At 38.8% G+C, this 25,573-nt stretch overlaps 1 protein-coding gene across 1 annotated transcript in view; it reads left to right on the forward strand.

Annotated features, from left to right (window-relative positions):
* The first annotated feature begins 239 nt into the window (after positions 1-239).
* LIX1 (limb and CNS expressed 1) overlaps positions 240-25,573 on the forward strand; it is a 37,028-nt gene continuing 11,694 nt past the window's right edge. The window contains exons 1-2 of the mRNA XM_067315801.1: positions 240-917; positions 14,137-14,300. Of these exons, the coding sequence (XP_067171902.1) occupies positions 836-917; positions 14,137-14,300 (246 nt within the window). The 5' untranslated portion in view covers positions 240-835. The remainder of the gene's footprint in view (positions 918-14,136; positions 14,301-25,573) is intronic.

Raw genomic sequence — 25,573 nt, forward strand, 5'->3', positions numbered from 1 at the left:
GGTTTGTAGCCAAACAAGATTTGAAAATGAATGCAGAGCAGATAAACATTGTTTGTACCACATACATATACTCAACATATGCAACAGCACATGTTAAAACTTCGGGGAATTTACTGGCATTTTAATACACGTAAAGTACGTGGAACTGGAAACTAGATTTCAGCAAAAGAGATTCAAGCTGAGTTAATACATCACAAGTAGTCGAATTCAGTTTACTTGCCATTAATATCAAAGTTCTGTCCCTGATACGTGATTAAGAGAGGAACAAAAGCACGCTATTTAAATTGCTTGTTTTATTTTTGAATGAGAGGCTACATGCTAGCAAGGAGTTTGAAACAACTTCTCATCTTAACGAAGTATTTCTTTAAATGTTCAGTCTTCTTCCAGAATTTCAGAGCACGGGGGAGCAAAGGGGACGTGTCATTATTAATTTGGCAGAAACCAGAGCTGTCTTTGCTTCAGCACACTGCCGCCCTGCGGAGGAAGCAAAGTGCCTTTGCCATGCTTAGCTCCTCTGCCTCGCCTGTGGGAGGGTGTGTTTGACCGGAGGAGGTGGGAGGCAGGAGCCTGCCAGGCTGCCTTTACAGCTACTGAGCGCGGCGTACACCGGAGATATAGATAGATAGATAGACAGATAGACAGACAGACAGACAGACAGGCGATCGGGGAGCCGGACCCCCTGCAGGCCATCGGGGCTGGGCAGCGCCGGGCTGGCAGCTGCGGGAGATCCTTTGGGAAGCCGGTGCATCAATGAACTGCAAACCCTGAGCGCAGGCCGGGGCTCCTTCAGGCATGAGGACAGCTGGTGAGCGCTCTCTGGCAGCGCACACCCGAGATGGACAGAACCCTGGAGTCTTTGCAACACATCATGGCCCAAGTTCTTCCTCACAGAGACCCTGCCCTGCTATTTAAAGACTGTAAGTACCAAAGACAAATATCTGACTTCTCTAACAATTCAATTATTGTATTTAATTCAAGTTTCTGTTACAGTCAAGGCATGATAAAATAGAAGTAATTAATCTGCTTGCATTTGCAAGTGTATGATAAACTATAATACTATTTTAATTAGACGTATCTAAGACAGTGTCGTTGGTTAGCTTTTAACTGTGTTTCAGAAGATCGATTCAGAACTTTTTTACAGCATACTTAATTGAATTTAGTAACATACTGATCTTGTGGTAATATCTTCACTGTTTAACATTCATGGAAAATTTTATGTCACTTCCCTTTCTTTCTCTGGTTTGTCCTATTGCACATTTTAACCAGTGTTTCTCTAAAACTCTAAGTATCAAATATTAAAATCTTTATGCTTCTGTTTAGACAGATGCAATGCAATATGCTGCTTAAGCACAAGAGGTTTTCTTGCAAGTACTTCGAATATGATTTTTTCTCCTATATCAGACTTGTGAATAAAATGCACTTTTTTTTTACATTTTACCAAAACTGTTCATATAGATGTTCTATATATTTTTTCTCATTTTATAAACCACATGTAACTATCAACTCTTGTGAAACATCATTAGTTCTGAAATGCTTTTGAGCAAGTGCTGCATAATAATAAACTAGTCTGATGCATCCTATGAAACACATGGCATCAAACCAGATCATGGAAACAAGAGTATTTGGATATGGCTTTATGATTTCAGCAGATCTATGCATCAAATGAAATGCTATTTAATTAGTAAAGTTTTACAAGACTCACCCACAGTCCCGTAGATTTCACACACCAGTAGCTGGAAGACAAATTCAAAACAGATAAAATCAATAAATTTAACAATTAAATTTACTTCCATTTACTTATTTTTACAGTTTCCTCCAATGGTGAATGGGATCACTTAATTTTGCATCCCCAAATCTAGTTCTACCTAAGCTTTTTGACTGTTAAATTTGGGAGTTTGCTAGGTGTCATTTCAGTCTAAATTGATCAGTTGTGTGATATACAGACAAAGCTGGGATAACATTTGATTTTAGGACCTTTTTTCTTTGCATTCAAATCTAATTGTAATCTATTGTGCCCCTAAGGCACAGTGCAGAGGCATTTATTTAATATCCACTTCATTCATTTGTCAACAGCTATGTTAGAGTTAATAAAATCAGTCTTGTACAATCAACTGTTTCCTTCTAAATTGCTATGAGAGAAATGGCTTTAAGTACATGGCTAGTCAAGGACCTGGGGGAAATGCCTGCATACTTCTGTGTTAAAAACTTCTCTATTCACCAGATTCCCATACTCTTACTCACACTGAAAACTGGGAGACTGAACAAGCAGTTCCTTGGAAATGAGTAGGAATATTCACGTAGAAAGATGCTTCTCTCACATGACTATGGTATTAGGATTCTTGCCAAAACTAAGCTGGATATCTGTTTCTCAGGTCACCCAGCAGGAGATTTTTATGCTGCTGGATAGAGCTGCATTAGCATCGCAGTCTTGGGACCTTGCAGTGAAGCCTGCGAATGCACACACATCACAGGAGTGCAGAATTTGAGCTGCAGGGGGAAGGGGGAGGAAGAAGGGCATTCCCTTTTATAAGTTACCCTTGGTAACTGGTTCCTGCAGATCTACTGACAAGGTTTTTATTGGAAGTGTATGCACAAGCTGCTCGGACAGCGCGGTTGTGACCACCCACAGATCTCAGGGTGGGAGAGATGATTAAAATGAAAGAAAAGTGTAAGTGAGTTGAAGTAACATTTTTCTTTAGGTTTTCAAAGGCATTCTAATGTAGAAGTAACCTACGTGGGCTTGATACTGCTGTGAGTGTATGCTACCAAGCCTGACTGGTGACAGAAGTTCACAGTGCCTTGGTCTATAAAGTCAGATGAAAGTTTATATCCATTCTCTTTATCTTCAGCACAAAGTTAAGTCCAAAAGATTAAGGTAGTGTTGTCCCATCTCATCTGATTTTTTATAGAGTTTAAACAATGTGAGCAGGGATTAAACTGTGGAAAGAAAATAATGTCATATGTTTCTCTGTAAGAGCATGTCCACAGCTTTAACAAACACATTAGTTTCAGTCTTTATCAGAAACAACCAGATAAGAGTGAAAACACATCCAGTGACCACACTGCTGCCCCGCTAGCTACCTTCTGTCACACTCTGACTCAACTCAGTGCATAGGCAGAACTGAATTTTGCCAGGAGGAGAAAAGACGACCATCTCCAGGCGAACATTTGCCATGCTCAACACTGCACGCAGTCCTTGTTCCTGCTTCAACCAAGCGACTCGGACCCAGGGGTGCGCTCTCCAGTAAGGGCCGCAGCAGGCAGGGCTGGCCGCTTCAGTGGTCCCTGCCTCCGCAGGTGCAGCCTGCAGGAGCAAACACAGCGGGTGCTGAACGCTGCTGCACTGCTCCTCCTGGGGCAACATCTCCCCACCAGAAGGGAGGAGAGATGACAGGACTGCAGAGAGATGCAGGGCTGGGCACACGGGTAACGGGACCACAGGTCTCTTTTGTTTCTCCCAGCCCCTCCCCATCATACAAAACTTGGCCTGGATCTATAGTTAGTCCTTGAAAAAACACATGGAGTGGGAAAGAGGGTTTGTCTTTACTAGGTTATCCTGTTAGTAGCTAAAATAGATAGCTGAGGCAGTAGCCCTGTCTATTAGGATTTCCTTAGTCTCTGTGCTGAGCCTGTATATTTGAACTGGTTTTGTTCCACACTGGAACTTTTGGCCAACACTAGGTAGAAAACAATTTTTGCCTGAATTAACAAAATATGTGTCTGTCTTCCTCTGAAAAGCTGTAATCCATTTTTGATAAGGACTTGAAGTCTACCAGCAGGACTGCCCTTCTGTGTAAAAGATGAGATTTTTGAAGTTACTAGAAAACCCTACCCGCATTTCCGCTTTTGAAAAATCTCTGTTTGTGCATGCTCTGTGGAAGCAACCTCTAGACGTAAAATTCCTTCCTCTGCCTAATTGTCGCACACATGCGGCGAGGAGCTGGGCCTTCAGCAGCATCTCAGGGCGGCAGCGAGGCCCGCTGGCAACTGCACTGGCCCTCGCATCTGGGCACGGCCAAAGCTGCTGGGCCCAGCGACGCGGAGGGGCAGAAGCGCGAGATTATTGCGGAGGAAATAGGAGCCCGCCCAGCAGTCTGTGGCAGGAGGCATGGCAGCCCAGGTGCAAACTAGGGAGACAGAAAACAGCAGACTGGGATGGCCAAGCTGCAGAAAGGCTGCAGCTGGCAACCCCAGGGACAGAAGGATGGGCAAAAACGCCGGCTCTGGGACTGCACTAGAGCCGAAGCTGGATGGAGAGTTTAGATGAGAAGGACTGGGCATGAGAACTAGGAATGAGGATACAAGGCTCGAATAATGACCCAGTTAAACAAAGGAGACATAGAAGTGAAGTGACAGGACAAGGAGCGGGATGCAGGAGGATACTAAGGCCAAAACAAGGAGCCCAGCGTTCAACTCTTAACTGCAAGAGTTAGGTTTACTTTTTTGCATTTCCCTGCTGTGTTCATGATGTAGCTTCCATCTCAGATAATGCAGGGGTCATATCGACAACATCCTCTGCCACACAACCTGAATTCAACGCAGAGCAGGTCTGACCTGTGCCCTGACAGGAGGAAACAAGGGCCCTGACAGGAGGGGAGGAACGAGAGAGTAAATTACTATGTAATTAAATTCTTTTTCCTGTGCAAATTAAATTCATTCCCCTTCTCCATATGTACTATTATAAACTGGTGTAGTCTAACTACTGTTTTGTTTTGTTTTTTAAATGTTCTTTGAGGAAAATGAGGATACTCAAGCAAGGAAGGAAACTGAGCTTATGAATTCCATAAGCAGTCCAAGTAAAGGCTGAAGTGGAGAAAGGTAGTTTTTATATTTCTGATAGCTGTCAGGGAATGTAATGCATCAGTTGACATGCTACCTTGTTTTTGTATCTCTTAATATTGTCCTTCTTTAGCTAAAATGTAGATTGAGGTTGCATTTCCTGCATGTGAATTATTTTTGTAAGCTGAAGAAATGGAAAAAGCCCTTTATCTAATGTAGAATTGCCTGAGTAGAGCCACTCTAAAATGTACTACAGAAGAGGTTTCAAGTATTATGACTGATTTGGTATTGAAGTAATTCTGTAGGAGACCCAAATATAAGTCAGAACACAATTCTGTTAAATAGTGTACAATCACAGAGCAGATTCTCTGCCTGAAAATGCTTACAGTATAAGTAATGTACTTCTACAATGCTATCATTACCCTGAGTTTTGCTGAAACATATCATAAAGTATCCAGAAACTCTCATCCCAGATCTAATATTAGATGACATTCTGTACAGAAAGATTTTTTCAAATATATGTTAATTTTACTAGTTAATTCTTTTCTCAGATATTTCTGGTTCTTAAGCCAAATACTAGCTAGTAATATAAAATGTAAGAAAATTAAATAGCACAAAATATTGTAAGTTGGAGATGCAGTAAAAGTAACTAGCTACAGTCCTGATCCAACATCAAAGAAGTCAAAGACTATTAACCCCAAAACTTCGAATCAGGCATTGTATGACCCTAGGAAATAAAACAAAACTGCCAAAGAAATGTGGTTTCTTTGAGGTTCTCTCTCTCTCTTTTTTTTTTTTTTTTTTTTTTTTTTTTTTAAGAAATTGCCTATTTCAAGATGCTAGAAGATGTGAAAGTTTTAGCAAAAGTATATTCATAATGAGAATGGAGAGTAAAATATTCTGGTCCTCAGCTGTGTCTCACGCAGAAGGCAGAAGAGAGCAAGACCCAGGCAAGTAGGCAGAATAGAGCATTATGCAGGAAGTGTCTAGAGCCAAGAGTCTTGGATCTAACAAGGCAAATATGCTGCAGCATCCCTAAGCATCCCTGCTGGCTGCACAGCATGGGGGAGGCAGGAGGATTTCCCTTCTGCCTCTGAGCTGAAGTGACTCTGAGCAGGCTACATACGTATCAACCCAGTACTGTAACTGACCACTGGTCCAGCACATCTCCCGTCCTGTTTTCTGCTGCAGCTAGTCTCCACTTCAGATACAAGAGTGGATAAACAATTGAAAGCATTAAGTAATCACTTATACTGCTGGAGAAATGTTCTTTCTGAGTCTTCTAGGAAAACAGCTGAAGCTCAGAAGCTTGTTATTTGGCTGTGGTTATCACCTCTGTGCAATCTCAAAAGTGTAGCAAGGCTCTGAGATTGATGCAGTCTACGGTCAGTAGGTAAAAGACAAGAGTAGAAGAATCAAAGGGAGGACTCCTTTTCCTTCTCCATACACAGCCTGATGATTGTACCACAAATCTAAATTTAAAATGTAAGGTAATGTCAGTGTAAAAACTCAAGCAACCATGAATCAATTCCTACTTCTGGTAAACTGTTCCCAAGTTTAATATCTCAGTTGGAGTACACCACCTTGTTTCAAGACTGAATTTGTTGAATCTCAGTTTTTAACCACTGTATCTTATTATGCCTTTGCTTCAAGGCTAAAACATGCCCTAGTATCTCATATATATTATTATATATCTCAAAGAAACCAAAGTACTTCCACAAAGGTTTTTTATCTCCTGACTTGAATTCATGGTTCCTAGCTGAATTGCTTTATAGTTAGTTGATTTGTGAACATTTAGCCAAGTGATTTCAGAACAGCATAACTGCAGTGCATCTTCATTTTTCACTGGCACTGACAAACTGTGTTTCATCTGCACATTTTACCAGCAAAAATTTTATGTCAGCAATAGGCTGCTGATTAAAAAAAAAAAGATAAGACTACGAGCAGATCCCTATAGGATCGCAGTAGAATCAGCCCGGCTCATTTATATCTCTCCATTAACCATTGAACTAGATTTGTCAGTGAGCCAGTTCTTACCCTTTTTAATGTACACCCTGCTAGCTCTGTATAATGCAAGCTTTTAAATTCAATGCAGTGTAGCAATAGGAAGTCAAATGTCGTGGAGAAATATTACATGATTAAGTTTTAAGAAACAAACCACTGTCTTTTCCTTACTATATTACTGTATTCTAGCAGAGAGTACTCCTCCTTATTTTGTTACAGGTGATATAAACTTCTTATTCAATTCATAACATTGTAGGGGAGGGCTTCTTGCCTCATTCCAAGCTCAAGAGATGAAGGTGTTAGAAAACCATACTTGATTATTACCCTTCCTTCCCTTTGGTTGCACCTGAGCCCCTGACTCTTCTAGCTAACCTCCGTGCCTATTAAGCAGCTAGTTTACAGAAGTATACCAATGTTTCAGAAGACTTCCTGCACCTACACCATTTTCACATCTGCTTACCTCCAACATCTTCTGTCTTCCTTCTTCCTTTATTTCATGACATACTTGGGACAAATGACTCTTGAGGAGGCTGTCCAGCTGATTTCTTTCTTTCGTCGTCGTCATTGTTGTTCTATTCCAAAATCTTTGAAGCCTTTTAGGAACTGCTAATCAGTGCTGGGTGTAATGTATCTAGTGTCAAATTGATGATGTTGCTTTTCACCAGCAGAGTCTCACCTGTCAATCAGATGATCTTTTCTTCCTGAAGCGATGTCTTGGTATTTGTCTGCTCCTTTAAAGAGTTTTAGACAGGATCATCTAGCATGGGATTTCTGATCAATAGTTTGCCTTGGGCTACTTGGGCTTACTGAGAGGTTTATTCAGAGACCTGTTTGGTCTACGCTCAGTTACCTACTGTTGACTTTTACAAATTGTTCCTTTCACATGTTTTACTGAGTACTGGACCATGCCTATGATGATATTCTTTTCTCTGAGACTGCAAGTGAAAAGGAGAAGCAAATAAGAATTCTAGAACTTTGTCAGAAACTGCACCATTTGTCAATAAATTGTCTATACTGCACACAGTTATTTAAGCCTTGGAGGCTTGTACCTTTTTGTGCAAATGCACTGGGTGCATTCCAAATATTCACTAAGTAGTTCACTAAGAAAAGTTTTATGGTTGCTTGGTGCAGACCCATAGCTCTGATTGACAAGTGCTCAATGAAAAAAGAGCCCATAGCACCTTCACTTCTACACACTACCTATAGGCATTTCTGTACCAGAGGATACATTAGCCTGTGTATTTCCACAGAAATTCCAAGTGTAAAGAAAGCCAGATCAGTCCAAGTGGGCAACTAGCTATTGTGGAGAAGGGAAAAGGCCCCTGAAATCCTCAGCATACAGTTGGTGCCCCAGTACATGCTGCATGATAAAACTGTGTTTACTGTATGCCTGGTTTTGTTCCATCTTAGTGGAGATTTTGGGTTTGTTCTTATTTGTACTATACTACATAGCTTAAAGTACACATGGAGAACAGAAATTACAGCATGGGGACTGATATATCCTAATGAAATCACTACTAATGTGCTAATATATAACAGCTTATAAACATATGATAAGGTCATGGAAAAATTAATTAGTATTACCTACTCACATTTGCAACAAATACATATTTGCATTTACTTATTCATTTCAAAATATGCAAAACTAATCTAAAGAGAAGATATGAACTTTCCATTAAAAACCTGCTGGTTCCCACCTAAATTGTTGACCATTTTTTGTACAGGTTTAAACAATATCTATTTGTTAGCCTGAACCCAGTTTTAACAACTTCCCTATGATAAGTGTGTTAAGTTTCAAGACATAATAGGATACAGCTGCAGGAGGGTGCACTTGTAACTTATGAACTTTTTTTAAATGATACGGTTTTACTGATTATGTGCCACAGCTTGATTTAAGAGATGTAAGACAACTTTACTAGCCTTTCACTAAAGAATTTTCTTTAATATATTTCATATTAGATATTTCTTTAACTCAAAAAGCTTGTATTTTTCTCTGCATTCAGGTATTAAATTAACTCCATCAAGGCAGTTAAAAGGATTTTTAGAAAAGGTTGTTTTAAGTTTAAAAATGACAAAGTAGGTGGTTATCTTGTGTGTGCTCTTTATATTCTAGTCTCTTGACAGCAAAATGCTGTCAAGGATATGACTCCATTCCACTTCACTGATAGACTCACTTGGCTCCCGCTCCCATTAGCCCTGTTAGTCTTAGCCAAAGCATCCCCCTTTGCTTGGGCATTCTCCTGTTTTATCTTGTTTGTTTGCCTTGGTTCAGGTAAATGTCTAGCCAGTATTTTTAACAGTAACTCTGTAAGTTTGGAAGATTTTTTTTTTCCTGGCGTCAATGGAACACAAACCTATGGACATAATTCATTTCTGGGAGTTTTGTTTCACATTTGCAATGACAAGGAATTTGACCCACTTCCATAAGCAGAGGTAAGGCACTTCCTGCTCAGAGGTGAGAAATCGACTGGAAAATAATGCCATGTTTTAAGATATGTTTCATCATTTCACCCACTTCCAAATCCAGTTGACATAAAACAATGTTTCTGAACACTGAAAAGAACTCAGGGTTTGTTTAGGGTAAGCGTAGCAGAACAACCTGTGCGCTTCTGCTCTGCAGAGCTCAAAGTTTCCAAGCAGTCTGCTCCAGAAATACAATCCTTGCAGACGAGGGGTGCTTCAAAGAGCCTACCGGAATTTGCAGCTTATGACAGCTTTGCCAGGTATGAAGCTCAACTCCTGGGCATCTGTGATGCTTTTCCAGCTGATTGATTAAAAAAAGAAAGTAGAGAAATCTACATTAAAAGATAATCTTTCCACCTCATAACTTGACATTACAACCAACATCAAACAGACTGTGGTGAAACCCTTAACACTCACAGATGGAAAAAAATTAAAGAAAAAGGATATATGAAATTCTTGCCCTTGAACTTGATCATACTTGCACTACTGTAAACCTCCAACTTAAAAAGTCTGGATAGGTAGGGAGGGAGCACATATGCAGTATTTGGATAAAGTATTGCCTGGTTGAAGTTCATGGGGAACTTCAATAAAACCAATATAGTTAACTGATTCTGCAATTCACAATATATAGAACAAGAACTTTTAAAGCGCAGAAAATTAAATTCTCAAGAAAAGTAGTTATCAATACATATAAATAGTACAGTCATTATTTTAAAAGCTTTGACCATTTTATAGGCATCTTCCAAAATACAAAAAGCAATTAGAAGAGAGTGGCCTTTCGAAATGAGATGTAAATTGCAATGCTCTATTTACTCACTGTTAAACCTCTCAAGTAAAAGCAAACCTTGCTGTTTCATTTACGTATGACTACTGACTTCTCAAAATCCTCATGACCAGTGCATTGCATTATTAGACTCCAAACCAGCTGGATGCAAAATACTAATACATAGCATCTGACCAAACAACATTCCACCTGGAGTGTTTAAAAATGAAACCAAAGAATGCAATTCTTATAGGATAAATGAATATTGGGAGATTTTAATAAAACATAAGTAATCATGGTAGTGTCTCAGTATAAGTAATTAACTAGTTACACACCTGAATACATCTTTCACGTCTTCTTAAATTAGTACAACTATACGTAATATATAATGAAAACAAATTAATGGTTGTCAGGCGTACATTTTTATAAAATTAAACTTTTTTTTAAGTAGACAATACTCACGACTCATAGCATGTTTAACATATGAATACTTGAGGATGAAGTATTTAAGGCATATTTATATGCAGAGCTTCTACTAGTTTAGTTTAAATTAATTTAGTTAATCTATTTAAAATTGCTATGCTATTTTAACCTCATGACAGTAAGCTTACTGATACAAGCTAAACTGCTGTAAGTGAAATTAAAATCAACATAAAAGCATTCTCACATAACACTGTTTGGCTTAACTAAAAACTAACACTATGGCCACAGTTTCAGTCCAGCCATTAGTTAACCCGATACAATTTTGCGTACATCAGCCTTTTGAGGTGCTAACTTTGGCTGGGGTTGAAAAATCACATCGAAAACTGCTGCAGTATCTTAAAACGTTACAATCATACACACACCACCAAATACTTCCCAGATGGATGTTACCATCCCCAATGAGCCAGGTTTTATGGAAGTTCCTCATCCACTTCTGTACAAAATCAGGCTCCTTTAAATAAGGTAGATTTCTGCAGCTTTTACAGAGATAGCCAGCTGGAGCATCATGCTTCCTGTGCATATGAACCCCACTTTGCAGCCAGCAATTCTAATCCAAACACAAGTATCAGCTCAGCTACTTTTTAACTGTTTGTCATATTAGTTTAACTTGTAATGGCTACTCACTGCCTAGTTGTCCCCTGGTAAAATATTTCTTTGGCTGTATAGGTTGTGACAGCCAAAAGCATATTTCAGGATTTCACCAAAAGGAGAGATGTTGTCTCTTTTTTTGGTGTATTGTCAAAAAGGGTACTTCTTTGGAGCACTTAAATATTCTTGCAAATATCAGTTTGTAGAACAACAGGAGCTCCAGCGGAAACTCTCAGCCAAGTAGAGAAAGGCAGGCTGTCCAAATGCTGAATTACCTTCAAGAGTACTCTTGAACAAGAATGGAAATAATAACAGACATTTTACATTCTGAACTCTTTCAATTGCTCTACAACTAAAGAAAAATGAGAAACAAGGATCTCACACACGCAAACTATTTTAGAAGGCTAGCTGTTACTATTGTTGGAATTAAACAGTTTTAATACTGGGTGTTTGTTGTATGGACTACTATCATTTTCTCTTAATAAGCAAAATCACTGCATTTGTGGGTAGTTCTCCTTCTCCCCTGTCCCCACAAAATCCAAGTCCCAGGATTTCTTTCTGCTGCTTTGCAAATTGCAGCCTGGATGTTGCTGAAACACTCAGTGGTTTCAATAGAGCAGGCAACTGCGGCACTGATTCATCAGCTGCAGAATATTCAACCTGATGATGTGGCTCAGATCAATTCACATGTTTTTTAAACAAAAGCTGTAACATACAGGTTAAATTATAAGGCCACCAAAAGCACTGTAGGTTACTTAAACCACTGTATTCGGTATTGTATTTGTATTATTGCTTTTAATGACTGCACTGTTTGACAACAATTATTTAAAAGGCCAAAGCGCTTTATGGCACCATCTTAAACCTGGGGTGCTCTTGATGCTGCTCATTTTTATTTTGATCTATTTCAAGCCAACTTCTTTTTGCCCTAGCTGTGACCTTTTCAATACAGGACTGAATTTCATCAATACCATTTCTTTATTGAAGTGGCAGCTTCTATTGAATTGTCAAGTTTAAAGCCTGGTCATTTGACATTCATAAAATTTATGCTTAATTTCAGCTTTTGCTTAATGGATTTTAGACTAGATTGTTACCCAATACATATGTGCATGCTCTGTGGAGCAGAAGGTCTAATAAAAGACACTGAGGCATTTACATCAGAGAGAAACTCTCAAACAGAGAGAACTGGTTTCTGAAATACTCCTTCATCAAGGTGGATTATCTTATGGGGTCTGTTTTGTTAGGAGTTACCCCAGCTAAAAGTCCAGTTTTTCTCCCTTCATGTTCATTATTACTCATAGTTTATAATAGGAAAGTAACTGCACTTCCTGAGTGTAAAAACTGGGTCACCAATTCCAGATAATTGCTTAATTTTTCTGGATTGCCAAGCACTGAATTTCAGAGATGAGCAGTGGGCAGAACAGATCCTTTGGCTAACAAGCTTTGACAGTCTCAAGAGGGGAAAAAACTGTAGCTTAGAAAAGCAGCAGTCAGTCTCTGTGGTAAGAGTTTCATTGTATGTCAGTTTTCTCAAAGCTCAGCTGCACCCCAACAGATGTTTATCCCAATGTTTCCTGTTAGAAATACTTTTATCCAGGTAGCTCTCCTCTTTAGGTCGGCACAACATTTGAATGCCATGACAGTTGTGCAGCTTCAAACACTCAAATGCCAGAATTGGTAGGTGCCAGCACCATCACAGCATCCGCACAGCAGAGAGCAGCATACTGCAAACTCTGCCGCCCTCCTCCTGGCTTCCCCAGAGCTCGGCCATGCTGCTTGCTCGTTCTTGTGGTTTGAGCGTGCACAGGAGGTGGTGGCTAGTGCTGGCCATGCTCCCTGTCCCTACCGTCTCCCTGGCTGAATGCCCAAGAAAAGGACGATCTGAAGACCACGTGGCCCATGCTGCAGGGAACAGGGTGATGCCCCATGCACATGAGCTACCACTGGCATGGAGCTGTCAGAAGACGGATCCCTTTTCCCATCTCTCCCCATTAACAAGCTCAGCGTGACTGTGGAAAGGGAAGGGCTAATGAGGGAAATGATCTCTGACTCTCATGTATCCTCTGAATCCCACTGATCCCTGCTCAAATAGTTAATACCTGATACCAGAGGATAACTGGTATCAATACCCTGAAAGATCCGTGCTGTTGTCTAGGACTAATTCATACTGCACTGCAAGGTCCAGAGTAAAGTCTTTATTTCCCATCTTCTAAAATTTAATTTTAAGTAAGAGAGTAATACTGCCAACAGCATGTATTTCTATGGTGAATGTCCAACACAGTTATTCTTTGGGGTAGACTGGTGTTTCTGGCAAGGTCTAAAGCAAATAATGGCAACAGCTTTGACAAAGGTAAAATGAGCATCCATATCGTGCTATTCCTTCGGTACTCATTGCCTAGAAAAATATTACATCTAAGATACAACACAAATGGCTTTGCAAAAGGTGTCTAGACAAACAAAGTAAACAATCCCTTCCGAGTCCAAACGAAACACCTATTTAGAAAACTCCACCCTGAAGTTCAGAAATTCAGAACACCAAGGCAATAGTCATGACGTCAGCTGAATTTGTGATTTCCATATTTCCATTTTCACATTAGCTTGCAACTATTGCTACCACACTATACAGCACCTTCTGCCCAAACACTGCATGAAGTTTCATATTGAAATTCAGCTGCTTGTTCTGGGTAGATATGATTCTTTTCAGAACGGGTAAAGAGAAATTAGAATATAACATTTTCTTTTATTTGAAAGTGAGTTGCTCCACTTCCAGCTATTGAATGAGGGCTCCAACACATCGACTTAAAAGGATGGCATTACTAACCTGCAACGGACGATCAACAGCAGCCTGTAATCCCAGAAGGCCTTCAATCTGTTACTGTGCAATTTGAACACATTTTAACACTAACAGGGACAATTATAGAAGTTTTAATGCTGGTGATGTCTTAATGTCTCAAGCTCCTAACTCATATGTCTGCATTTCTTGTTCAATACAAAAACCAGCAAGTCAAGATCAAAGGCCTGTACTGTTTCCTCGTTCATCTTTTTCCTATTTTTGACAGTGAATGTCGTAGCAATATTGCAGGAGTTCTGGGAGAGCAAGCAGAAGCAGAAAGCCATATTTCCGAGCGAAGGCACCGTGGTGTACGAGTTGCTGAGCTCCCTGGGCCCCCCATTTGTGAGTTACGTTACCCTGCCAGGGGGAAGCTGTTTTGGTAACTTTCAGGTAAGCGGCACCTTCCAATCTTTGCCAGGGGGATTTTTTTTCTGAAATGGGTTTTGCAATGAAAAATACATGGCAACTTCTGTTTTTGGAACATCACTGTTCCACACTTGAATTCTTCAGCCTCTGACACTCCACAACACTCAGCAGTTTTAGAGACAAACAACTTAAAAGAAAATAACAAGCAGTTCTAGCTATTAATTGAACATGGCATGATTTTACCAGTCTAGTCTCTGGTCTCCAATATCTGCAACAAAGGAGAATGTTTTGATCAACTTGAGCGCTTTTGTCAGTGGAATCTAAGACCAAAGTGTGTATATTTTTTCCTTCAGAAAACAAAAAAATCTGTTCTGAAGGAGAAAGTTTTGTAATTTCTTTTTTCATTCAATGTGAAGATATTTTTCATTGCAACAGTATGCCCCATAATATATACCATCCAAACCATACTAATGCTATGCTGACATATAAAGAACAGGGAGCAAAACTAACCAGAGGCAGATCAGATTTCACTTTCAGTGAAAGAACAACTGGAATTGAATTTGATGCCTCCAGCATCCGGGAGGAAGAAGGTTGTCTGGTCAAGTGCTCTACCCTCTGCCTTCCTTTAAATTGGTAACAGTAGCTCCGGCTTGAATCCAACAGGCATGGACAATGTGCAGCACCTACTGATGAGGAGTTAAGCCTGCACAGGGTCTTACAAGACCTTTTGAAGACAAATTTTGAGATCCTCAGCAACCACTTTTTTGAGAATAAAGCATTTGCAGTTATGTTCCAAGCTTGTCATAGCCAAGATATTACAGGCATACATCTACTCTTAAGCTTTTATTTATTTATTTATTTTTATCCATCTGTTTGTGCATAGTGCCATTTTTGGTATTTCCAGCATTTTAAGCAGGATAATACTGTCACATAGCTAATTTTTATCAGAGTCTAATCAGTGCTTGCCCACAATTTACACCACTAGGACACATCTATACCATTGCAATAGTGAGAGGAAAAAGTCTAAATAACCTCTAATGGTTTGCACGACAAAGAAGCAGTAAGCATTGCAGCAGGTTAGAAAATTGAGAGTATACATAGCAGATGTTAAATAATATAACAGAGCTAACTATTTGCCTTTGTTTTATGATGAAGAGGGGAATTTCCAGGTGAACTCATTCAAAATATATCTCTAAACCTAGCCATCTTTCCTCCTTCAAAAAAGAGGGGGAAGCTCCCCTTCACTAAAAGTTGTTTCATCTGCAACGACAATAGCATTACTCTATTGCCAGTCTGTGCACAGATGCCTAATCTTCTTCAGCTGAAAACAAGCATTAATCCATCTTCTCCATGGGGGCCAATGCAATAGTTTTACCTCATACATGCACCTAAATTTCAACAACTGTATCTTAGTTATAATCTAACATGCATACGTAATCCATTAAGATCTTAAAACCTAAGGTAACTCCTGTTATTCAAAGCATCTTAACCAATTTGAAGAGCATCTCCAGGTCTTTCAGATTACTATAGTTTTCGCCCTTCTGTCAAACAGGGGAGATCCAAATGACAGCTTGGAGACTGTAAGTGTTGCATTACGTGCTTCCTGGAATGTTTTCTCAGAGCATGAGGGGAAGGAGCCATGTGCCATTAATACTCTTTCAACTCACAATAGGGAAGTTAAAACCTCAACTAGGGTAGGGACCGAGCAAGCTATAATGATTTATATCAGCTTTGACTGGAGCTGGGGAATTGTATTCAACTATAGCTGCACACAGCGGCAAAAGTGTTCTACTGTATAGGTGCTTTCTTTTCTTAGCTTTACACTTTCAAGGCAAGATTCTTGTTCAGCATAAATCAGCACTGCTTTGTCCCCCTTCCCTCCCAAGAAAATATGACCCTGAAATCTCTGGATTTGCAGTAGGTTCATATTAGGCTTCTTTCCTTCATGAAGACAGCAGAGGTTCAGATTTTTCATTTTCCTATATTTCTGTAGGAACTTTCTCCTCATCAGGGGTTTGGGAGTATTAGCAAGCAGTAATTTGTCTAGGTAGCCTTCTGAAGCTTCTGACAGATTACTGAAACGGACTAAAAGTATTTAAGAAAACACGTATTGCTCTCCAGTGACTTCCTATTTCTCATGCTGTGCAACTAAAGACTGAAAATAACACTTTAGAAACACATAAGAACATCATATATAGCCTAATTTCAAACAGCAACGGCAGTAAACTACTTTGAAAGAAACTAAATTAATAATGTTTGTTACTTAAAGAAATGTAAAGAAAAGACTATTTTTCAGAGCTTTTCCTTGCAGTTCTTCACAGAGTCTTCTGAACATTATGGGTCTACTTTTCCTATCATTTTGGGGAGCACTGTTAACAGAGTTGCTTAAAACAACCTAGAATTTCCTGAATCTAAAATGTGCTGCAAACTTGTGATGACATCTGTCTGCCAAAGCAGGACAGTTTTGCCCATGTGGTCTGTGAAAATACGATGTGAGAAAGGAAAACAGCAAATTTTTTTACACTTTTTTCCCTTGTTAAATTCTTTTGCTGCCTTGTAGGCTATCAGTTTTATATGATATTTCATCTTATTTTGCCAACACTTGCCTCACACATGATCCCTTTCTTTTCTTTCTTTCTTTATTTTTTAACAACGCTTTCCAAATAATTGAATAACTTCCCTGTGCATTACAAAGTGCTGGATCAGGTATTTCTCTTGTATAGCTGGATTACTGCAGCCAGTCATGAATATAATTCAGAGCCACTCGCCATTCCAGAAGCAGGAAGGTAGTGGAAAGCGAGCCGGCTTGGCAGCCCCCTCTCCGCGCTGAGCCGAGCCACTGCAGATGGATGCTAACAGATTGGTTCCGTTCATGCTTTAGGGAAGAAGTATTAGGAATGCACAAATGGGTCTAATTGAAAATGGCTCCTCAAAGACGTGCACTGAATACCATTAGAACAATTTAGCAATGAACCACCAATATCTTAATTTACAGATATCAAGGCTCTCAGTATCCAGACTGCTTAAAACCTACTGTAGGTATTACAATATCCCTAAATAATGGTAAGCAACAGAGTACAGATAAACTACAAACACTCCTGCTCAAGTCTTGTTTTAAATAATATATTCTGAAACCTTTTTCTGCCTTAAGACATGCAGGTACATATTAGATGATATACTTCATGGTACTTCACAGTCAAAAAACCTATTCATTTGCTTACATGTTTTAAACATTTTCTCTTCCATTTTTTTTCTGGGTACTTAATACCAAGAATCACATACCATGACTTACCATGAAAACTGTGCAATAATTTTCATTTATGACAAAGGGACCAACATAAGGCCCATCTGATCAACTTCTGGCTCCCCTCTTGCTGAACTCAGGCATCAAGCTGCTCATGGTTTTAGCAGATGTTTTTGCTTTTAATACCAAAGGGAAATTTGATGAATACTTTAACTTTATAAATGCAGTGAAAAGTGTTACAAGTCAAGCCTAGCTTTCATCTTTGCAAGCGAGATCATCTACAGCAATGAATTCATTTGAACAATAGGTTTGTAGCTCACTAAGGATAGAAGTGCTAAAAATTCCCTGAGCTGATCATTCAAATATCAAATTATTATTTGCTTATGTACTCACTCGCATTTCTCTGCTACTATTAATCAAAGTATGCTTTATAAGGAAAGGCAATATCTTTTATTAGACTAAGTAATATAGCTGGGAGCAAAAAGCTGGACCAGATTTTGAGCACTTCAGCACTTCTTTGAGTCTGCAGGACTTCAGTACACACAGGCCTGTGCAACTAAAAGCTGATCTGTTTTTCCAAGTCTAATGAAAGTCTAATTGATCAAATAAAAGGTCACTATCTTATCCAGTGAATATTCCCTCAATTATGTCCATAGATAATTATGGACACAACAATATTAATACCATCACTACAAATATACAAGCATCCGAGTTGCATGTAACTGGAACGTGCATTAGTGAAGTATAAAGTGGTATACTTTCAGAACAAGAGCTGGATCAAATCTGTTCTAAAATATACTATTAAAATTTCTTGTTGCATTTTATAAAAATAAAACGCATTAAAAAATCCTTATTTTTTCCAGGGTACCTCTTACAAGTTTGTATCATAGCAGCTCCCTTAACTTTGCAAAAATCAAAATTTCAGTTATCTTTATCTTCTCTCACTTGCTGTGTAAGATTTTTATTATTGATTTAAATTATGTCTACAGTCACTACTCTTCTTCACGGAAAAAATGGAAAATCTGAAAATATATATACCCATCTTTTCCAGCTAGAAATACAGCTATATTTTAAATTATTGCTGAAACTTACAGCAATGAGGAGAAGGAGTGTTTAAGGTTAGACAAATCTCTTACTCGCACTCCCTGTTAAAAGAGCTATCCTTTAGCCTCCCTGAGAGTGAATATTCCACCCTTACCCCATTCCTTGTGGTGTGAAGAAACCCTTCATACCTAAACACAAAGTTTATAGCTGGAAGAAATAAACATCCCCATCAGACACCTGGGATGGCACACTCTTCTTTAACCTAAAGATTGTTTTGGGCTTCCCACAGAGTTAAATTAAATCTGTGTTAGGGTCACATTAGGGTCACATTTTTCAGCTTCACAACCAGGAGGATAGGAAATGCACCTTCTAATTTTATTTGTTTTAAATAAAATCTGAAGTTGTATCATCTTTCCAAATATCAGCTTTCAGACACAAATCTCCTATACCCATCTCTGCCTTATTTTAAACTTACCTGTCCACCTATCTCTGCCACAAATATAAAGAGTTTATATAGAAAGTAAAATAAGGTTTTGGAACTTGGTTTTCTATTGCTTCCAACAATACAAAAGCATTACCTTCTCTAAGATCCCCATACCTGTAAAAGAAGACCTATTCTTTCAGTAAGACCCCACAACACAGGCGGGGTGTCTTCGTCTTTCCTGGCTCCCCCACACCTTTTCAAAGGCAAAAGCAGAGATCTGACCACCCCAACACCAAAGTGGACTTATTGCACAAATGATCACACACAAGAAATGATCCTCTCTCTACGTCATCAACCCCTTTCAGGTAAAGGCTACAGGCCGAGTGCTCTGTTACCTTTGCTGTTGATGTAGGAACACCCTCAAGTAGCATCAGCAAGGTGAACTGGGGTGTTCAGAAGATTACTGTGATGGAAAGTAATTAGCACAATGGAAAGTACTAGTTTTATGGATCTGTTATTTTCTTTGCTTTGAAAATACCACACATATTTCAAAGTAGGGGAAAAATCATTCTGCAGACTCATTGAAATGTTGGCAGTACATCACTGAAATGCTTCACAGTGAGTGAAAATGGTTGGTAATTGGATTTTTGAATTGAGATGTGTTGAGATGAAGACAGACATGAGCTCAAAGATGGTTCAAGGTCTGAAAGAAATGGTGGAGTTCAAGTTCTATTCATGGACTTTTTATATTAACGGATTTAATTTAAATCTCAGTTAAACTACATAATTTGAGGATTAAAACAAAGAGAGGCAGAAATATTTCAGAGAAAGCAGAGGCTTCTGGGGAAACTGCGTGCCTTCCAACAGTTAAGGATGTGGTTTTGGGAAGTTACCTAGGGCTACAATGAAGATGTAGATGAAAACCATATGCCCATACACTTTAGGTGGTGATTCTCAATGGCCAATGAATTAAGGAACTCATTAAGTCACAGTAAACTGGATTTATAAAATTAAATTTTTCCCAAGGGAAATATAAGTAAAGGAAGACTTTACTGTACAAATAGTACATGGTTCATGAGCTGGCCTGAATATAATTATATGTTTGTTTTAAATAAATTATGAATTAATACTTATTTTAAAAATTCCTAACACCTTCCTTGCAAAGTTTGTGGAGGTTTTAGCTTTCATGAGGGGTCTACTTAAAGTATTGTCTACTTCTAGTAAAGTTATTTTAAAGTTGGTTATTTTTATCTGAAGACATAAACAAAGAAAGAACAGTGATTTTTTTTCTCTCTCTCTTTTTTTTTAAATCACATTGTACTATACAATGAAACATTAATTTCTCTGGAGACTTTAGGTGATGGAACTCCTCACATAGAAGCAAACTGCTTCCTTAATGTGATCTTAAGTCTGAAGGATGTCAATTATATACTATTAGCATTCCCAATCCATATATAACCTAATTAATAATTTTAAAAGACCATGGTAATAAGACAGAAGAATCATATCCTTCAGCAAAGGACAGGCTATTTACTTTGATATCCAGCCTTCACTCTCAGACACCGGTTTGCTCTTTTCTATGAAGCAGGGTGAAGAAAGTGAATATTACCTCAAAACAGAGTAGGAGGGTGGAATGGCAATAGAGCATTTTGAAAAAAGCTGGGCATTGAATAAGAGGCAAGGTAATTCCATCAGACTCCAACACTCTGTGCCTCCCCCCACATCTAGGTTACAGGCTTTTCTCAGATTTACATTCATATGGAACAGAAAAAGTAATTAAAAAAACATTCCTTTCCTTTTTGCAGCCTTTGTGATGTTGCTGACTTAAGGACTCTGTTCAATTCTTGTTGAGTGTTTTCATATCAAAGGGCTAGAAATCAGCTGTTTAAAATCAACAAGCACCTTCTCTCTCTTTTTCTTTCCCCTCAAGCTTCCCCTGGCCTTGCAGGTTTGAATAATTCCATAGATGTTTCCAGATGTTATCATGTGTGTGTGTAAAAGAGCAAACACAGGTATGGGGGAGGGGGCAACAAATAGATTGCATAAATAGTATAGTGCATGTTATCAGTAAGCAAGGACCAGTTAAGCTCCTCTGAAAATCCTGGAAATCAAATAAATGTTGCCCATAGTATTTAAAGATCTATTTGAATGCCTCAGAATTGCAGCTTAATGGATGGACTTCTCTCCATATAAGCAATTTCACTGCTAATAAAAGTGCCAGGTTTCTTCCTCAGAAGTTAAGGTAGCTAGATTCTGGGGGAAAAGTTCAACGGTGTCATCACTCCCTGCCTCTGAGGCTGGTTCTATGCCGATGTGTCCGGCATACTGCACAGCAGCCTGAATACACAATACATGCCCATGGTTCTGAAGACCTAGACTGTAAACTTGGCCAAAGTCTTTGCAGCTCCCTCCTAACCTCCACAGGCAGCCTCCTCTCCCAGAGAAGCCACAGCAGAGGAATGAGGGGCATTAATGCCTGCCTGTGTTCTCCTGACCATGGATTCAGGATGTAGCTCAGGCACGTGCTGTCTGAATCCCAGGGTTTAAGTAGTCAGAGTTACTCTAAGCAGTACTGATGGAGAATATAGTTCCAGTGACTGTACTGCCCACACACACTCCCACTAGGAATGAATGCTACAGATGGAGAGCAGAGCAGAAGCTCACTCAAGAGCTATAACAGAGGAAGTCTGCACAGATAATGCCAAACATTATTCCACCCATACCAAAACAGTAGGTCCCTTTCTGGTCATTCAAGGTTTGACCTCCTTCCTTTGACCAAGTTTGTCTCACCATACAAAAGAAATGTCTGATCTTCTTTGTCCCCTTTGCTTGTTTGTGATTACAGTAACCATGATACACAGTACAGAATAAAGATAGAGAGCAACTTCTGAAGACTTCTCTTTTAGGGGGACAGTAGTCCTAGATAAAGTTTTACCTTGTTCTCTGCATTCCTCTTCATACATATGCAGGGTGTTAAAATGCTGGATTTAGTGCTGGTCTGGTTCATTGCCAGAAACACTGTAATAAAGTGAACAGCTACCAGAATTATTAATTTGTCTACTATTCACTATTTAGTTTTGCAGGTAGAGGCAAGAAGAATCTCACTAGAGCTTCTGTTGCCTCAAAATATGTACACAGCAGAACCAGAACCATTTTCTTCTTTTTAGCTTAAAATTTCTGCAAAATGCACCTTGCCAAGCTTCCCTCTGTTATCTCAGGTTGATTTGATTACATTGTATTCTACTTGGTCAATACTGGAAAAAGTCTCAGAAATGTAACAGAAGCAGAAGGCAAATGGTTGCTTACTCAGCAATATGTTGTTGCAGGCAACTTTTTCTTGTGTTATCCAAGGAATGCGCTTAGTTAAACATTCATTATGGTTGTGATGAAAGGCACTGATTTTTGATCTACAGATGTCCCTAAACTTTAGTCCTTTTAGTCTTACAAATATTCTCTTTCATGTTTTACCCTGGTACTTCAAGTCAACCAAGGCTGCTAAAGCATCTGTTTGCAGGGATCCAGCAACCCCAAAATTCATTGACTGACTTTGTAGACCATGTCGCAAATTTAGTCTGTTTTCCAAGCTTTTTTATAAGGCTGAAGAATGAAAAAAGGGTAGACTTGAAATGACTATTATCACTTTGGGAAGGGAAAGGTCTTTAATGTGTCATGAAGGTCGGCTTAAGTCTCTATTTTTAAACAAAATGTATTTAACTGCAAAATGTACTTAACACCAATTTTGAGCAGAACCAGTACATTTGGGAAGAATGGAAATAGACTCATTAAATGTTAACGTCTGACTTTCGAAAATCCTTTCACTTCACACCACACTATCCAGAAATGACTTATGAAATGTATTAACTCTCCACAGAAAGCAGCCGCTTCTTTCCTCCCTAGCATGCTGGCATTCATCAAGGCTTTCAGTACATTCACTGTGCAACAATATACATTTGATTTTTGTTATAATTTGTTGTCCAAATAACTTAACCAAAGCACAAATCAAGCCAAGGGTAGAATCCAAACTAAAATCCCTGTGCTGCAAATGGACAGGGGGAAATGTTAGTTTTCTTAAAGTGGCTGACTCACAGCAGCGGTCAGGTAAAGAGACCTCTGAACCCTTCTCTCATTGCTGCTATAAACAGTGACAGGAAATACTTGTGTGGTCTTACAGTTGCCTCAACTACTGGTCCTAGCATGCAAAAGTAAAAGTGGGGAACTGCAGCAATTACTGCCTTGGATTTCAGATTTACTTATGAGAGCAGCAGGGTCAAGGGAGTCTTCCTTCATTTCACTGCCACTGTATGAAGAACAAGGAGACTCCTTCTGCTGATTTCTCATCTAAGAGGACACAGTTGGCCAGCTGTCTCCTAAAAACTTATGGAGTCATCAGAAAGACTACCAAAGCAGAGGTAGAAAGGACAACTTTGAGCAGTGGAAATCTTCTGAGGTTTCACCTAATGTTTTAGTTCAAGTTCTCTGCTCCATGCACTTTATTCTCCAATGCCAGTGTGCCCTAGCCCTAGAATAACTTAAACTGACTTTTAAATTCACTTTACAGGTCCCCTCTGACCTTCCTCTTCCCACTGATTATCTAAAAGGACCCTTCTTTAACTTTGATCCTTCTAAGTGATTTCAGTTCTTGCTATGACTTAATGCAACAAGTGGGTTTTATCATGTCTTTGTGATAACACAGGGGCAATCAGTCTTCACAGAGCTGCCACAGGATCAAATGAGTCCAAATCTGAACTGTAAGCCACCTGCTTACATTACATATTATACCTTGCTCAGCACAAGTGCATTTTACTGTGCTGAGGATCTGTCCCAACACCAGGAGTATGAGAAGTAGACTTGCAGTTTCAGATACCTAGCAACAACCCAAGCAGAAATATGCTATAATGAAACGTTCATGATTTTTGGAGTTTTTTACCTACTGAGAACAAAGAAAGATGGTATCTTTAAGCTAAGGCCTACCTTTGTTGTTTTCTACATGTCAGAAAGGCTGGGATGAACCTCCTTCTCCAAGTCTTGCTCACTGCCAGCTGTTCATCTTGGACCAGTCAATGCCACTTCTTCCCCTGGACACTGAGGCTAAGGCTTCTTTCTCCCTCTCTCATCTATAAACATCTGAATTCCTAAACAACAGCATATTAAAAGTGGATATGACTACTGGTATTTACCTTTTGATATGTGTTACAGCACATCATCACAACAGATCCCCCACTTCTCCTGGGGGCCTGTCAGCTAGCCTAGCTAATTGGCACGCCCAGTTATTACGAGAGCTCTTCTGTAGCCTCCAACATAGCTGCAGCTTTGGATAATTCAAGACTTCTTTGCAATACCTGAGCCAAAGAGCCTATGCTGAAACCTTTGCCCTCTGAGAAACTACATTAAGATTTTTACCCTTTTACTCCTCAGCTCAAATGAGCTCTAATCAGTTTCCTCCTTTCAGGACTGAGAAAAAATTTAAATTAAAGGGAAAAAAATGCAGAGGAAAGTCACATGTCATCATTTTAAATTATAATCTCTATTTTTGGTTAAGTATTTATATCTCCTGTTACATTTAGTAAATGTTAAGAATTTTTCTCTTCTTCCAGATTTGTAAATCTCTTGATCTCAAAAAGGTTGCCATTTGCTTATAAATATATGCAGACTCTTTGATCTGCTGCTTTGCTGGTCTTACTTAAAAATGAAAAGTTTTCTTTTATCTGTCATTTTTACTAGATTTTATCTTCACAAAGATGGTTTAAATCCAAATTATTTGGATTGGTTTTTATCATAACGTTTATTTTTGAAAGCACATAAGTCTCAGAATTTTAAAAACAGAATTATATGCTGCCTGCAAGAGAATGTTTAAACCTAATAAAAGAAAAATACACAATGACAAAACATTTGACCTGGGCAGCTTGAAATGGATATAAAAGGGTTAGATATTTTATACATTTATTGAGATGCCAGCTTGTGAGAGAAGCATTATATTTATTTAGCAAAAGTGAAACAAACAAAAAAAACTAAACTCACTTTCCTTTTAGGAAGCACATTTCTTCAATTAAACTTGGTAAAAATGGCATTTTAAAAGGGAGAGCAAAGTGGTCATCTTTAAAATGACGAAGAAAATCTAACCAATTAAGAGATAAGTATTTAAAACATTCCTGTCACTGGTTTCTCAGAACTACATATCCATTTTCACTGCATTTAAAACAAGTAACTCTTTTGCTTCACAGAAACCAGTTATACATCATAATCAGAAGTCTCCCAGTAGTAACACAATGGTGTGTACTCACACTTCTTATTAAAGTGGGTAGAAACAATCCAGTTGAGTTAAAGTGATTGTGTCAGATACTAGATTCCTTAAGGTCTGGAGGAGGAGAAAAAGGACAATTGATAAAAGAAACTATGCAAACTGCTGTACTTGAACAAAAAAGCATATCCAATGTATAATAACAATAATAATAAATGAAAATGGATAGTTAACAGATCTATCCATATAACATCTAAGTTGAAGTAAGACAAAGTCCTCCAGTAAGGCACAATTTCCTAGTTATGAAGAAAATTACACATAAGTGTAATTGTGTACAAGTCTGTAAA

This window comes from Apteryx mantelli, chromosome Z (genome assembly GCF_036417845.1).
Source record: "Apteryx mantelli isolate bAptMan1 chromosome Z, bAptMan1.hap1, whole genome shotgun sequence".
NCBI lineage: Eukaryota > Metazoa > Chordata > Aves > Apterygiformes > Apterygidae > Apteryx > Apteryx mantelli.